The sequence below is a fragment of the Gopherus evgoodei genome, chromosome 4 (genome assembly GCF_007399415.2).
Source record: "Gopherus evgoodei ecotype Sinaloan lineage chromosome 4, rGopEvg1_v1.p, whole genome shotgun sequence".
NCBI lineage: Eukaryota > Metazoa > Chordata > Testudines > Testudinidae > Gopherus > Gopherus evgoodei.
The window spans coordinates 153,375,462-153,388,850 of record NC_044325.1 but is presented as its reverse complement, the minus strand read 5'-3'; the positions used below and the strand labels follow the sequence as shown (position 1 = coordinate 153,388,850).

General features: G+C 58.8%; 1 protein-coding gene across 1 annotated transcript; it reads right to left on the bottom strand.

Moving 5' to 3' along the window:
* Positions 1-3,734: 3,734 nt before the first annotated feature.
* LOC115651479 (cytochrome c oxidase subunit 6A2, mitochondrial-like) lies at positions 3,735-11,988 on the bottom strand. Its single transcript, XM_030562575.1, has 3 exons — positions 11,765-11,988; positions 8,136-8,278; positions 3,735-3,885 (listed from the first exon to the last, which is right to left on the bottom strand). The coding sequence occupies exons 1-3, from the start codon at positions 11,862-11,864 to the stop codon at positions 3,790-3,792; spliced, it is 339 nt and encodes a 112-aa protein (XP_030418435.1). The 5' UTR covers positions 11,865-11,988; the 3' UTR covers positions 3,735-3,789.
* Positions 11,989-13,389: the final 1,401 nt, after the last annotated feature.

Genomic DNA, 13,389 nt, shown 5'->3' with positions numbered 1-13,389 from the left:
GCCGGGTGTGACCAGCTGGAGGACAAAGGGCTGGGGAGGGGCCGGGTGAGGTTGTTAAGTGTGAGCTGCTGGAGGCAGGAGGAGAAGCTTCCGTCTTGGGACAAAAGAGGGTTCAGAGGGCGAGTCTGGACCAACCCAGATGGACTGTGCTGTAACCTTCTGCTCTCTGTGCTAACTACGGGGTTTCGATGCTGTGCTCCAGACATCTAAGAACCTGCCTGCTTTTCCAGGGCTGGCTGAGAGTCACTGTGGCTGCTGAGAGCGGGGGTACCTGGCTCCCTTTGGGGGTACACATCTCCCTCTGGTGTCCAGCTCAGGCTGACTTGCCACAGGGCACTCCTGGGTGGAAGCAGGGCTGCTACAGGCTCCAAAGTTTGGGCCCAGGAGGCGGGGAAGCCAGCGGGCTCACCCCAGTGAGAGAGCGTGACCCGAAGGGGGCTGGCGCACTGAAAGACTCCTCCCAGGGGCTGCTCCAGAGCCGTGTGAGAGCACCAGGCCTGTGGATCTGTGACAATGATTATCTCCCCAGGGAGACAAGGCCAGGTACCGCAGGGCTCTCTACTCTCTCAGAGAAAAGCAGAACAAGAACCAATGGCTGGAAGCTGAAGCCAGACAAGCACCTACCGGAAATGAGGCCCCCCCCTTTTTCCCAATGAAGGTGATTAACCCTTCGGACAAATTCCCAAGAGAAGTGGTGGATTCTTCGTCTCTCACTGGCTTCAAATCCAGACTGGAGCGTACTTTAGCCAAACGCATTGGTCCATACAGGGGGACCAGGTGAAATCCTCCGGCCTGTTCTCTACAGCAAGTCAGACTAGAGCCCACTGTCCAGCCGGAACAGCTATGACGCCATGAAAACTATTTCTGAAGAAATGTTCCCATGGGTGGCTGATCCCCAAAGTGTCCACTGCAGGGCTCTCGCGCCTTCCTGGTGGCAGGCAGCGTCAGGGGCGGGGTGGACCGCAAGGTCTGACCCAGCGAGACAGGAAGGTTCTGCTTGATGGGGAAGGGGCCAGAGGTCTGAGACCAAAGAGGGAGGAGGCTGTGGATTTCCCTGGTTCTGTCCCTGTTGGGAACCCCTCTACACAGTGGAGAATTAGAGGGTTAAAACCAATGAGCGCTGAGCCTGGCCACTTCCCAGAGCGGTGCTGTAAGGGGGCTGTCACAGCGCAGGGACTGTCCTGTCCCAGCAGCCTGGACACCTGGGTCCCCCAGCCCCATATGTGTGTATCTGCAGCCCCGGGGATCACTGGCCAGCCATGAGCAGAGCATCAGGCACAGGGGAGACACAGCCAGAGGCAGCCCCCACCCCCCGGGAAGGGAGGGAGAGAAACAGCGGCAGAGGCTGGAAATTGGTGCCAAGAGGAAGCGGCTGCAGGGATTTGTACCCTCAGGCTTTGAGGCCAGAAAGCACCATCATGATCATCTTGTCTGGCCTCCTGCACATGGCAGGCCACAGGACCTCACCCACCTGCTCCTGTAACAGACCGAGAACCTCCGGCTGAGTCACTGAAGTCCTCAAATCGTCAAGCTACAGAGAATCCCCCTTTTGCACTAGTTGAAACCTGCAAGTATCCCATGCCTCATGCCACAGAAGAAGACGACAGGGGGGATTGGAGCTGACCCACAGGTGGGATTGGAGAACCCCTCGCCCCAACCCAGCTCCGAGGTGACAATGGGGGTGGGCAGGGGACTGTGTAGCTGAGCCCTGTGGGGCCCTGTGGAAACAGAAGTGATGGGCGCTGGGGCCAGAATTAATTGCTCAGCAGAGGGGTGGCTAGACATGGGGGTGACAGCTCCTGCAGCGGGATCCGAAATCAGGATGACCAGCTCTGGGAGGGGAGTGAGGACTAGTGGGTTAGAGCAGGGGGGTGGCTAGGGCTGGGCGTCAGGACTCCTGGGTTCCATGCCCAGCTCTGGGAGGGGAGTGGAGACTAGTGGGTTAGAGCAGGGGGGTGGATAGGGCTGGGCATCAGGACTCCTGGGTTCCATGCCCAGCTCTGGGAGGGGAGTGGGGACTAGTGGGTTAGAGCAGGAGGGTGGATAGGGTTGGGCGTCAGGACTCCTGGGTTCCCTGACATTATCTTGTCATGTGACCTTGTCCACATTCTCTCTTCCAGTCTCTGTTCTCCATTTCTGTCTCTGGAGTAACAAGCCCCCCCTCACTGCGAAACACCTGCCTCAGCCCCCAAATCTTAACTGCCCCTTGACCTGACAGCTCCACTTTGGACATTGGTTTTTCCAGTTGCTGCTGTAAAGCAATGTGAGTCCTGTTCCGTTTGTGCCTGGTTTCCTCACCCTCCTTTCAGTCTTATTAAAAGGGGTAATTAAACAAAAATCAACAGAATGCTGGCCCTGGGGATCAAAAATGGGGACGGGGAGGCAGGGCCGGCTTTAGGCCAATTCCACCAATTCCCCTGAATCGGGCCCCGCGCCCCGTGAGAATCCCTTCTCTGCCTAGAGGCCTCTTTTTAATTTTTACTCACCTGGCGGCACTCCGAGTCTTCGGCGGCACTTCGGCGGTGGGTCCTTCGCTTGCTCTGGGTCTTCGGCGGCACTTCGGCGGCGGGTCCTTCAGTGCCGCTGAAGAGCTGGAGCAAGTGAAGAACCCGCCACTGAAGTGCCACCGAAGACTCAGAGCACCGCCCGGTGAGTACAAGCCCCATGTGTTGTGGGTTTTTTTGAGTCATCCCTGCCGGAGCCGTCGAAACTGTTTGAATTGGGCCCCGCACTTCCTAAAGCCGGCCCTACAGGGGGGATAACCCTGTCTAGCTGATATTCGACCTTTGTGCTCGGAGCTGTGCAGTGACTCTGAAAGTCAGGCAGGGTGATAATTCCTCCTATTAGGAGAATGAAGGGTTAAATCTCCCGCTCCTCTATGTTGGGAGCCGAAGCTGTAACAGCACAAGGAGTTTCCTGTGCCCACTCCCTCCCCTCTGCCCCTCTCCGGGACCAGAGCCAGAGCCACAGCTGGGACCTCCCCCACCTCCTAACCAGCTCTAGGGTAGCATGGGAGGGAGGATCTGTGCTGAGGGTACCCCTAACTCAGCCAGAACCTCCCCCCCCTTTTCCACCTAATGCTGCCATGAGCTGGTTGAGTGAATAATTGAGCTACAGGCTGTTTACACAGGGATACCTCCACAGGCACTTAGCCACAGCCACCCCTAGGGTGGGGCAGAGGGACTCTTTATGCAGGGATCCCTTGCCTGGCGCAGAGATGCAGCCACCTCTGGAGTAGGGCAAACTGGTGTCTAACAGCAACGCTGCAAAAGACTTTAGGGCAGCAGGTGAAGAGGATCTCCGTCTGCAATTGAAACAGTAGTGGGGGATTTCAGGAGACAGAATGGGATTGCTGGAGCTGGGGTTTGGCCATTTATCCCCTCCTGAGCCCACAGCAGCCAGACAGGTTCCCAGGCGGGTAGCTGGTCGCACCCCAGGCTCTTGGTTCGTAGCAAGTGCCCAGACCCTGCTTGCCATGGGGACGCTCCAGTTCCCAGCTGGGGGGATCAGTGTCGCTCCCGGAGGATGAACCCATTTTCCCTCCCAGTGCTCTGCTCTCATCCAGCTCTGCCCCTGGAGTCCCCATCTCAGGGGTGGCAATCAGCTTGGCAAAGTGCAGTCTGCCACATGTCCCAGCCCTGGGGGCACAGAGCGGATCCCGGATCCAGGGGTTCCCGCCTTGTGTCCCTTCCCAAGCTGTTGAATGGGCCAGAATGTAAATAAATCTCCTGGGAGACAGATCCACTCAGGTTTATTGTCACTAGGTCGGGGGACCCGAGGGAGGGTGGCTCAGTGATGTCCCCTTGCTTCTTCGTAGCCTGTGGGCAGGGGGTTGGTGTGGGGGTTGTGGAAGAGGGTGTGGTTCCCATCAGCCCAGGGGAATGCCTGCAAAGAAAGAGAGGGGGTCAGGAGAGGGGGTGTCTCTGCACCTTGGCTATCTCCGGGCTGCCTGCCCTGAGGCCAGAAAACTCACTGCACCTCTCAGCTAGGGATGCTTTCATTGCTATGTTTCAAACTCACAGGCCCAGCTAGCTTGGTATCCGGCCCCCTACCTGACAGCAAGAGTTGCCAACTGTCTAATCACACAAACTCAAACACCCTTGCCCTGGCCCCTGGCCTGTCCCTTCTCTGAGGTCCCATCCCAATCACCTCCCTGTTCACTCCATCCCCCTCCCTCTGTTGCTCACTCTCCCCCACCCTCACTCACTTTCACCGGGCTGGGGCAGGGGGTTGGGGTGCGGGCTCTGGGCTGGGGCCAAGGGATTCGCAGTGTGGGAGGGGGCTCCGGGCTGAGCTGGGGCAGGGGGTTGGGGTGCAGGAGGGGGTGCGGGGTGCAAGTTCTGGGACGTTATCTGATTACAATATGACCACATAGAGCATTGTTGCAACCACTGTTATATATTTGCAGCAAATCTCGACGAAGGTTGTCAAGTGAGGTGTCTATGAAAAGGTTATGGTTTGCTGTTATGATTATGCTAGCCATATGCATGTATTATTTTTGTTTGTTAAGTTATAAGTATTGGAATATCCACAAGTTTTATGGGCATTGTCTGCCCCATTCTTTGCAGTTCACCCTAATTGAGTGACCATGGCTATGCCCTACTGGGACACCGGTCACAGCCAGATTTGCCATGTAAGGTAGCTGCAAAAATGTTATAATTTGCCAGATACGATCATCTTGTTTATATGTTTGTATCATCTTTGTACTAGAAGTTATAGATACGTTATGTCCAGTAATCCTCATTTAATGGTGTCCTGGTTAACGGTTATGTTGCTGATCAATTAGGGAAAATGCTTGTTTAAAGTTGTGCAATGCTCTCTTATAACATTGTTTGGCAGCCGCCTGCTTTGTCCACTGTTTACAGGAAGAGCAGCCCGTTGGAGCTAGTGGTGGGGGCTTGGAACCAGGGTGGACCAGCGGATCCCATCCATGGGTGGTGAGTTCTATGGGCCCGTGGTGCCTGGGCACCAGTCATATTCCGGGCCCGGCTCCAGCAATGTTTGAGGCTGGGTCTCTCCCTTGGCATCGCCTTCTGCCCCAGGGCGCTTCCTCCACTCCCCCCGCTGCGCGCCTTCCCCGAGTGATTTAAAACAGTCCAGAGTCCCCACCTCCCACCAGCAGCACAGTGGAGCTGAGCGACTTCCTGCCTATTCATGCTACGTGGCTGCCAGCCGCCCCCTGCGACCCTGGAGTGGGGCTGTGATTACACGTGCTGCTCCCACCCAGAGTTCCCCTGCGGCCAATAGGAAGCTGCAGGGGCGGTGCCTGGGGGTAGAAGCACATGGAGGCCTTCTGGCCTGCCCTTCCTAGGAGCCCAAGGTAGGCGCTGCACCCCACCACCCCCTCCCAGAGCCTGCACCCCTCCCTCTTCCCACACCCTCTCCCACTCCCAAACTCCCTCTCAGAGCCTGCATCCCTTCCCTCTGCACCCCCTCCTGCCCCCAATCTCCCTCCCAAACCTGCACCCCTCCCCCTTCCCACACCCCGTCGCATCCCCAAACTCCCTCCTAAAGCCACAACTCCCTCCCTCCGCAGCCCCTCCTGCCCCCAATCTCCCTCCCAAACCTGCACCCCTCCCCCTTCCCACACCCCTCGCATCCCCAAACTCCCTCCTAGAGCCACAACTCCCTCCCTCCGCACTCCCTCCTGCCCCCAATCTCCCTCCCAGAACCTGCACCCCACCCCTTTCCCATAGCACCCCTCCCACTCCCAAACTCCCTCCTAGAGCCAGAACTCCCTCTCTCCGCACCTCCTCCTGTCCCCAAACTCCCTCCCAGAACCTGCTCCCAGCCCAGAGCCTGCACCCACACCCCCTGCCCCAGCCTGGAACCAGCACCCAGCACCCAAACTCCATCCAAGAGCTTGCACCCCCTGCCCCCTTCCCACACACCCCTATTACCCCCAAACTCCCTCCCAGAACCTGCATCCCTCCCCCATACATTCCCACTCCTTGCCCTAGCCCAGAGCCTACACCCAAACTCCGTTCCAGAGCCTGCACCCCCTCCCTCCGCACCCTCTCCTATCCCCAAACTCCCTCCCAGAACCTGCACCCAAACTCAGTCCCAGAGCCTGCATGCCTCACCCCCTCCTGCACCCCCACCCCCTGCCCCAACCTGGCGCATGCATCCAGCACCCAAATGCTATCCCAGAGCCTGAACCCCAGACCCCTCCCCACACAAATTCCCTCCCAAAGTCCAACCTCTCACCCCTTCTGCACCGAAACTCCCTCCTAGAGCCTGCACCCTGCACCCCAATCCCCTTTCCCAGCCCAGGGCCTGCACCCCAGACCTCATCCCCCCACCCAAACTCCCTCCCAGAGCCTTAGGCAGGTGGGCGGTGGAGTTTGGAGGAGTGGACCCTGGGCATTCTGGCCACCACCAAAATTTCTACAAACCTGCTGCCCCTGGCCCTATCAGCTCCCCACTCCCCTAAGTTCCCTGTGCAGCAGCCACCCAGCAGGATATCAATTGCTGGCAGTTCAACTGTTCCTCCCCCCACTGCCTTGTGCTGCTCCTGCCCTCTGCCTTGGAGCTGCTCCCGGGAGCACCACTGCCGAAGGGAAAAAAAACCCAAACCTCACTGGAATGCCACCCCCAGAATTGTGCTACTCCAAGAATGTGCTTGGTTTGCTGGTGCCTAAAGCCGGTCCTGGCTTGGGGGGGAGGGGCTGTCAGGGTGTCCCCCTCCTTCCCGCTCCTTCCCCTGCTCTTGCCCCCACACCTCCACAGAGCAGGGCAGGAACACCACAGGGCTCAGGACAGAGGACGTTTGCTGGCTCAACTTGCTGATCTACTTAAAACAGCAATGTACTTAGAGTGGGGTCAGCATATTTAAAGGGGCAATTTGTGTCTCTCTCGGCCATGCTGTAGATGTGAGGCTACATTAACAACAATGTCTTAACCCTGGAGGGCTCAGCTGAGAGCTAGTTCATCATTTAGCAGTAGGGCGTTCCCTGGGAAATATCCCTCCCTCTGACTCCTCCACCTCAACCAAGCTTCACAATCATCATTGCTATGTACAGTATTACATTGTTTGTTTAAAACTGATACTGTGTGTGTGTGTGTGTGTGTGTGTGTGTGTGTGTGTGTGTGTGTGTGTGTGTGTGTGTGTGTGTAGTCTTTTGTCTGGCAAAAAAAAATTTCCCTGGAACATGATCCCCCCAGTTACATTAATTCTTATGGGGCAATTGGATTCACTTAACATCGTTTCGCTTAAAGTAGCATTTTTTCAGGAACAGAACTATAATGTTAAGTGCGGAGTTACAGTACATCTGTATTTCAAACTTGTACTCTGCTTCTGGGTGACACCCCAGACAGTTTGGCATCAGCACTGCCAAGCCAGCCTGATGGCCCATTAAGGACCATCAGCTATACAACTGACCCATGGAGTGAAGGCAGAGACACCTTATAACTCAGCAAGGCATGCAGGGACATGCCTATAGGCAGAACTTGGGTGCAGGAGGGGGCTCAGTGCTGGGGCAGGAGTTTGGGGTGTGGGAAGAGGTGAGGGGTGTGGGCTCTGGCTGGGCAGTGCTTACCTCAGTTGGCGCCTGGTTGGCAGCTCATTGGGGCTGAGACAGGTCCTCTGCCTGCCCTGGCTCTTTGCCACTCCCAGAAGTGGCTGACATGTCCAGCCCCGAGAGGGAGAGGCGGGCAGGGGTCTCCGTGCGCTGCCCTTGTCTGCAGACACTGCCCGCGCAGCTACCCTTGGCCACAGTTCCTGGCCAGTGGGAGCTGTGGAGTTGGCTCTTGGGGTGGGGGCAGCATGCAGAGACCCCCCTGCTCCGCCCCCCACCCCCGAGGCCACAGGGATATGCCAGCCGCTTCCAGTAGCAGCACGGGGCCAGGGCAGGCAGGGAGCCTGCCTCAGTCCCCTGTGCTGCCAGACTTTTAGCAGCCTAAAATCTCCTGGTTTGGCTTGAGTAGCCTCTGGGAGAAGGAGCCCAATTCTGGGAGACTCCCATGAGGGTTGGCAACCCTTGTCAGCCCAGCTCAGAGCCACAAGCCCACCTAGCAGGGTATCCTGCCTCCCTGACAGCCCAGATCAGCCTCATGGGCCCATCCAGCCCAGTATCCCGCCCCCGCATCCTGCCCCAGCTCCACCCCGTGGACCTGTGTAACCCAATTTCTTGTACCTTGGTGCGAATACGCAGGTGGTGGTAAGGCACGAACTCCTCGGGCTTGTAGGGGTGATTCTCCATCTGCAGCCAGGCGTTCAGCATGCAGATAGCCACGCCGGGCAGCGCCACCACAAATGACAGGATCCTCCATGTCCTGGCTGCAGAGACAGTCACTGCAGAGTGCATGACCCCTACCCTGCCCTGGGGCATTGGGGCCAGCACTGACTGCCTGGGGAAAGAGTCCCCTATTGAGCCCCCATCCCGCTCCCTTAGGGTGACCAGATGTTCCAATTTTATAGGGACAGTCCCAATTTTGGGGGCTTTTTTTTAATATAAGCACCTATTACCCCCCCACCCCCACCTCATCCCGATTTTTCACACTTGCTGTCTGGTCACTCTATGCTTCCTGCAGCACAGTGCCTCCTAGTGCTGCATTGGGGACATCACTGACTGCCCAGGGAGAGCATCCTCTACTGAGCCCCCCATCCTGCTTCCTGCAGCACAGCGCCCCCTCGCGCTGCATTGGGCCAGCCCTGACAGCGGGGAGAGCACCCCCTACTGAGCCCCCAGGTCTTCCCCCATAGCACAGTGCCCCCTCGCGCTGCATTGGGCCAGCCCTGACAGCGGGGAGAGCACCCCCTACTGAGCCCCCAGGTCTTTCCCCATAGCACAGCGCCCCCTCGCGCTGCATTGAGGCCAGCACTGACAGAGGGGAGAGCACCCCCTACTGAGCCCCCAGGTCTTCCCCCATAGCACAGCACCCCCTTGCGCTGCATTGGGGCCAGCCCTGACAGCGGGGAGAGCACCCCCTACTGAGCCCCCAGGTCTTCCCCCATAGCACAGCGCCCCCTCGTGCTGCATTGGGGCCAGCACTGACAGAGGGGAGAGCACCCCCTACTGAGACCCCAGGTCTTCCCCCATAGCACAGCGCCCCCTCGCGCTGCATTTGGGCCAGCACTGACAGAGGGGAGAGCACCCCCTACTGAGCCCCCAGGTCTTCCCCCATAGCACAGCGCCCCCTCGCGCTGCATTTGGGCCAGCACTGACAGAGGGGAGAGCACCCCCTACTGAGCCCCCAGGTCTTCCCCCACAGCACAGCGCCCCCTCGTGCTGCATTGGGGCCAGCCCTGACAGCGGGGAGAGCACCCCCTACTGAGCCCCCAGGTCTTCCCCCACAGCACAGCGCCCCCTCATGCTGCATTGGGGCCAGCACTAACAGAGGGGAGAGCACCCCCTACTGAGCCCCCAGGTCTTCCCCCATAGCACAGCGCCCCCTCGTGCTGCATTGGGGCCAGCACTGACAGAGGGGAGAGCACCCCCTACTGAGCCCCCAGGTCTTCCCCCATAGCACAGCGCCCCCTCGCGCTGCATTGGAGCCAGCCCTGACAGCGGGGAGAGCATCCCCTACTGAGCCCCCAGGTCTTCCCCCATAGCACAGCGCCCCCTCGTGCTGCATTTGGGCCAGCACTGACAGAGGGGAGAGCACCCCCTACTGAGCCCCCAGGTCTTCCCCCATAGCACAGTGCCCCCTCGCGCTGCATTGGGGCCAGCACTGACAGAGGGGAGAGCACCCCCTACTGAGCCCCCAGGTTTTCCCCCATAGCACAGCGCCCCCTCGTGCTGCATTTGGGCCAGCACTGACAGAGGGGAGAGCACCCCCTACTGAGCCCCCAGGTCTTCCCCCATAGCACAGCGCCCCCTCGTGCTGCATTGAGGCCAGCACTGACAGAGGGGAGAGCAACCCCTACTGAGCCCCCAGGTCTTCCCCCATAGCACAGCGCCCCCTCGCGCTGCATTGGGGCCAGCACTGACAGAGGGGAGAGCACCCCCTACTGAGCCCCCAGGTCTTCCCCCATAGCACAGCGCCCCCTCGTGCTGCATTGGGGCCAGCACTGACAGAGGGGAGAGCACCCCCTACTGAGCCCCCAGGTCTTCCCCCATAGCACAGCGCCCCCTCGTGCTGCATTGGGGCCAGCACTGACAGCGGGGAGAGCACCCCCTACTGAGCCCCCAGGTCTTCCCCCATAGCACAGCGCCCCCTCGTGCTGCATTGGGGCCAGCACTGACAGCGGGGAGAGCACCCCCTACTGAGCCCCCAGGTCTTCCCCCATAGCACAGCGCCCCCTCGTGCTGCATTGGGGCCAGCACTGACAGAGGAGAGAGTGTCCCAGTCTGAGCCAACCCCATAGCACTGGGGACATCACTGACTACCCAGGAAGAGTGTCCGCTACTGAGCCCCCCATCTCCCCTCCATAGCACAGCACCCCCTTGCGCTGCATTGGAGCTGGCATTGACAGCAGGGAGAGCGCCCCCTACTGAGCCCCCCATCTCCCCTCCATAGCACAGCACCCCTTGTGCTGCATTGGAGCTGGCATTGACAGCGGGGAGAGCGCCCCCTACTGAGCCCCCCATCTCCCCTCCATAGCACAGCGCCCCTTGCGCTGCATTGGAGTTGGCATTGACAGTGGGGAGAGCGCCCCCTATGGACCCCCCCATCTCCCCTCCATAGCACAGCACCCCTTGCGCTGCATTGGAGCTGGCATTGACAGCGGGGAGAGTGCCCCCTACCGAGTCCCCCCCCCCCGATCTCCCCTCCATAGCACAGCACCCCCTTGCGCTGCATTGGGGCTGGCATTGACAGCGGGGAGAGCGCCCCCTACTGAGCCCCTGCCATGCTCCCCTACAGCACAGCCCCTCCTCGCTGTTCCCAAAGGGAAGCAGCAGAGGTCAATTTCAAAGTCACACTGTCTGCAGCCTCCCCCTTCTCCTGGTGGGTAAATATAGCCCAGGCCTGACGCTCTGGCATCGCTCCAGGGCCCAGTCCAACGGCAGCACCAGCAGGGGCACAGCCCACCTGTCAGGGGAATAAATAACGCTGCTCAGCCACCGCCCAACCATAGGAAGTGGGGGCCCGGTTCAGCTGGGTGGTCTGCAGTCTCAGGAGCTGGTGCTGAGAGACGGGTTTGGAGCCCGCTCCTAAGGCCCCCAGCGCTTGACCATGGGGACAGTCCGGCCTGGCCCATGTTGCCCTGAATCTGGCTGGGGTGACCCTGCTGGATTTGGCTGCACAAGGATTACATGGGGTGCAGGGGGGGTAAGTCTAGAGGGAGGCAGGCTTGCAGTTATACTCCTGTGCAGAACTTGGCAGATGCCCTCCACTGCTTGACTCCCACTAAACCCTTTTGCTCTGGCTGTTTCTGTAACCAGATCAGCATCAACCAGGGACTAATGATCTCCCACTTCCAGAGCAAGGCAGCCCTGGGGCGAGGTTCCCCATCCCCCGACACATTGCCCCTCTCCACACACCACCCCATCCCCGAGGAGAGGGGAGCTCTGGTTCCCTGGACTATCCAGCCCTCAGCCTCTTTGTTGTGGCTGCCAGCCAGGGGGCTCGTTCGTGCTGGTAGGGGCGGGGGGCTGAGATGTGGGAGCTGGGGCTGAGACCCGAGAAACTCATTTCACAAGGCCACTGAATGAGTGCCAGATGGACTCAGCTTGGACAGGATCAGATCCAGCAGCTCCTATTGGGGAAAGGCTTCATGTCTCATCCCCCCTGTTCCCAGTCAGTCCCCTGCGGCTGGATCAGAATGAGCACCAAGAAAGGAGAGGCCCCATATCCCACTCCACCCTCACTCGTCTCTCACCTCCTGTCCCGTCCCCGTGGTGACCCCCGGCGCTGGCCGGCGCTGTGGCTAAACTTCGCCCCTTGGACACCAGCAGGGTCAATCTCCGCCACAGGCTCATGTTGGGAGGAAGCAGGGGAGGGAAAAACCAGCCTGTGAAGTCTAAAACGAACACTCAGCAGTGACCTCCTTCCCTTCACCTTCTGCTGTCCTCTGGTGGCTGGTCAGGGGCTTCCCGAAGTTCTCCCGCCCCTGCTCCCCTGTCCCCAGGGCTCATCTGACCCAGCGTGGCCAATGAGGCAGAGGCCAGCAGGATAAACATGCCCATCTGGATCTCCATCCAAAATATTTTTCTCCCATCACGTGCCCGGGACAAGGTCTCTCTGAGCCTGGCATGGTGCCCAGCAGCCCTCTCAGGTTCCTAGGGGCTGTAGTGGAGAGAGAGAGATCCTGGAGCACTAGGCAATATCTGAGGTCTGAACCATGTATTAAAGAAGAGGCTTATAAGTTTATTATTTAATACAGGAATTTGGTAGAGTTGTTGTTAGTGTTTTAGGCGTTAGCTATTTACATAAATATATTTCCAGGCTAGACCAGATACACCCCAATCTACTACAAGCTAAGACGACTTGGCGGTATAATGGCCAAGGATACAGTGCATTGGGGACATAACTTGTATAAAAATCACATCTGTCCTGCATGCTTTGATTCTCATAAGCGGTTGATGCTTACAAGCAGGGTAGTAGGAGTGATGTTGTCCCAGTGGTTTTGATCACTAAATCCGATTGATTCTTATAAATGGAGGGCCCTATATCAGGAACAAGGGGAGATAACAAACAGATGTCAGTACATGCAGTGGGGTGTGAGTTGTGTATTCCAGTTGTTTGTCTCCAGTGTATAAATGTCAGAGGACTTTGCCATAACCCTTTGTGCAGGCAACAGCAAAAACTTGCGCTGCTCCTAGGCACTCATGTGCCAGTGTACCTGTGACTGCGGACGCTGGGACCGTGCCTATGAGACAAGAAACCTGGCCGACTGCCTTTGTCACTGAACCGTGCGGGTGGGCTTTCTTTAGAAGGATCACCAAGGTCTGTTGCATGAGCAGCCTGCCTGATCTGCTGCTCCAAGGACAGAAGCTCTGAGCCACCGAAACAATCCTTATTCCCTGTATACTCTGTATTTCCAGGTTTTCAGAGCTCTGAGGGCCTCCCCAGCCCGGAAGGGCATGAGATGGCCCCGATCCGGGGCAAGCTTAACACTGAGCTCGCCAAGGTCTTGCAAGTAAGTAAGATTGAGATTCGGATTCTGCCCTCCCTGTGCCTGCGTCCCCGTGCTGCCCTGAAGCTAAGGGGGCTGGGGGGGGGAGAGGGGGGCACTGCAGGGCTCAGATGCACAGACCCCCACCCTGCCGCGCCAGAGCCGGCTGTAGGGTGGGGGATTTGTCTCTGGCACCAGCCACAGCTCAGGCTCCGATCCCCTTGTCACAAGCCCAGGAGCTAGTCCTCAGTCACCCCCTCCCTGCGGGGCCAGGAGCTGGGGCATGGACCAATCAGCTGCGGATACAGGGGAGGGACCGGTCGGGATGTGGACCAATCGCTGCTAGCGCTGGACTGCAGAACCCCGGACTTTGACTCTTAGTTCAACCC

Bases quoted from the DNA above. Each gene is read 5' to 3' on its own strand.
- LOC115651479 (XM_030562575.1), bottom strand. From the start codon at position 11,864: ATGAGCCTGTGGCGGAGATTGACCCTGCTGGTGTCCAAGGGGCGAAGT. The intron at 8,279-11,764 runs GTGAGAGACGAG...CTGTCTCTGCAG, and splicing joins CCACGGGGACGGGACAGGAG to CCAGGACATGGAGGATCCTG. The intron at 3,886-8,135 runs GTACAAGAAATT...CTTTCTTTGCAG, and splicing joins ACCTGCGTATTCGCACCAAG to GCATTCCCCTGGGCTGATGG.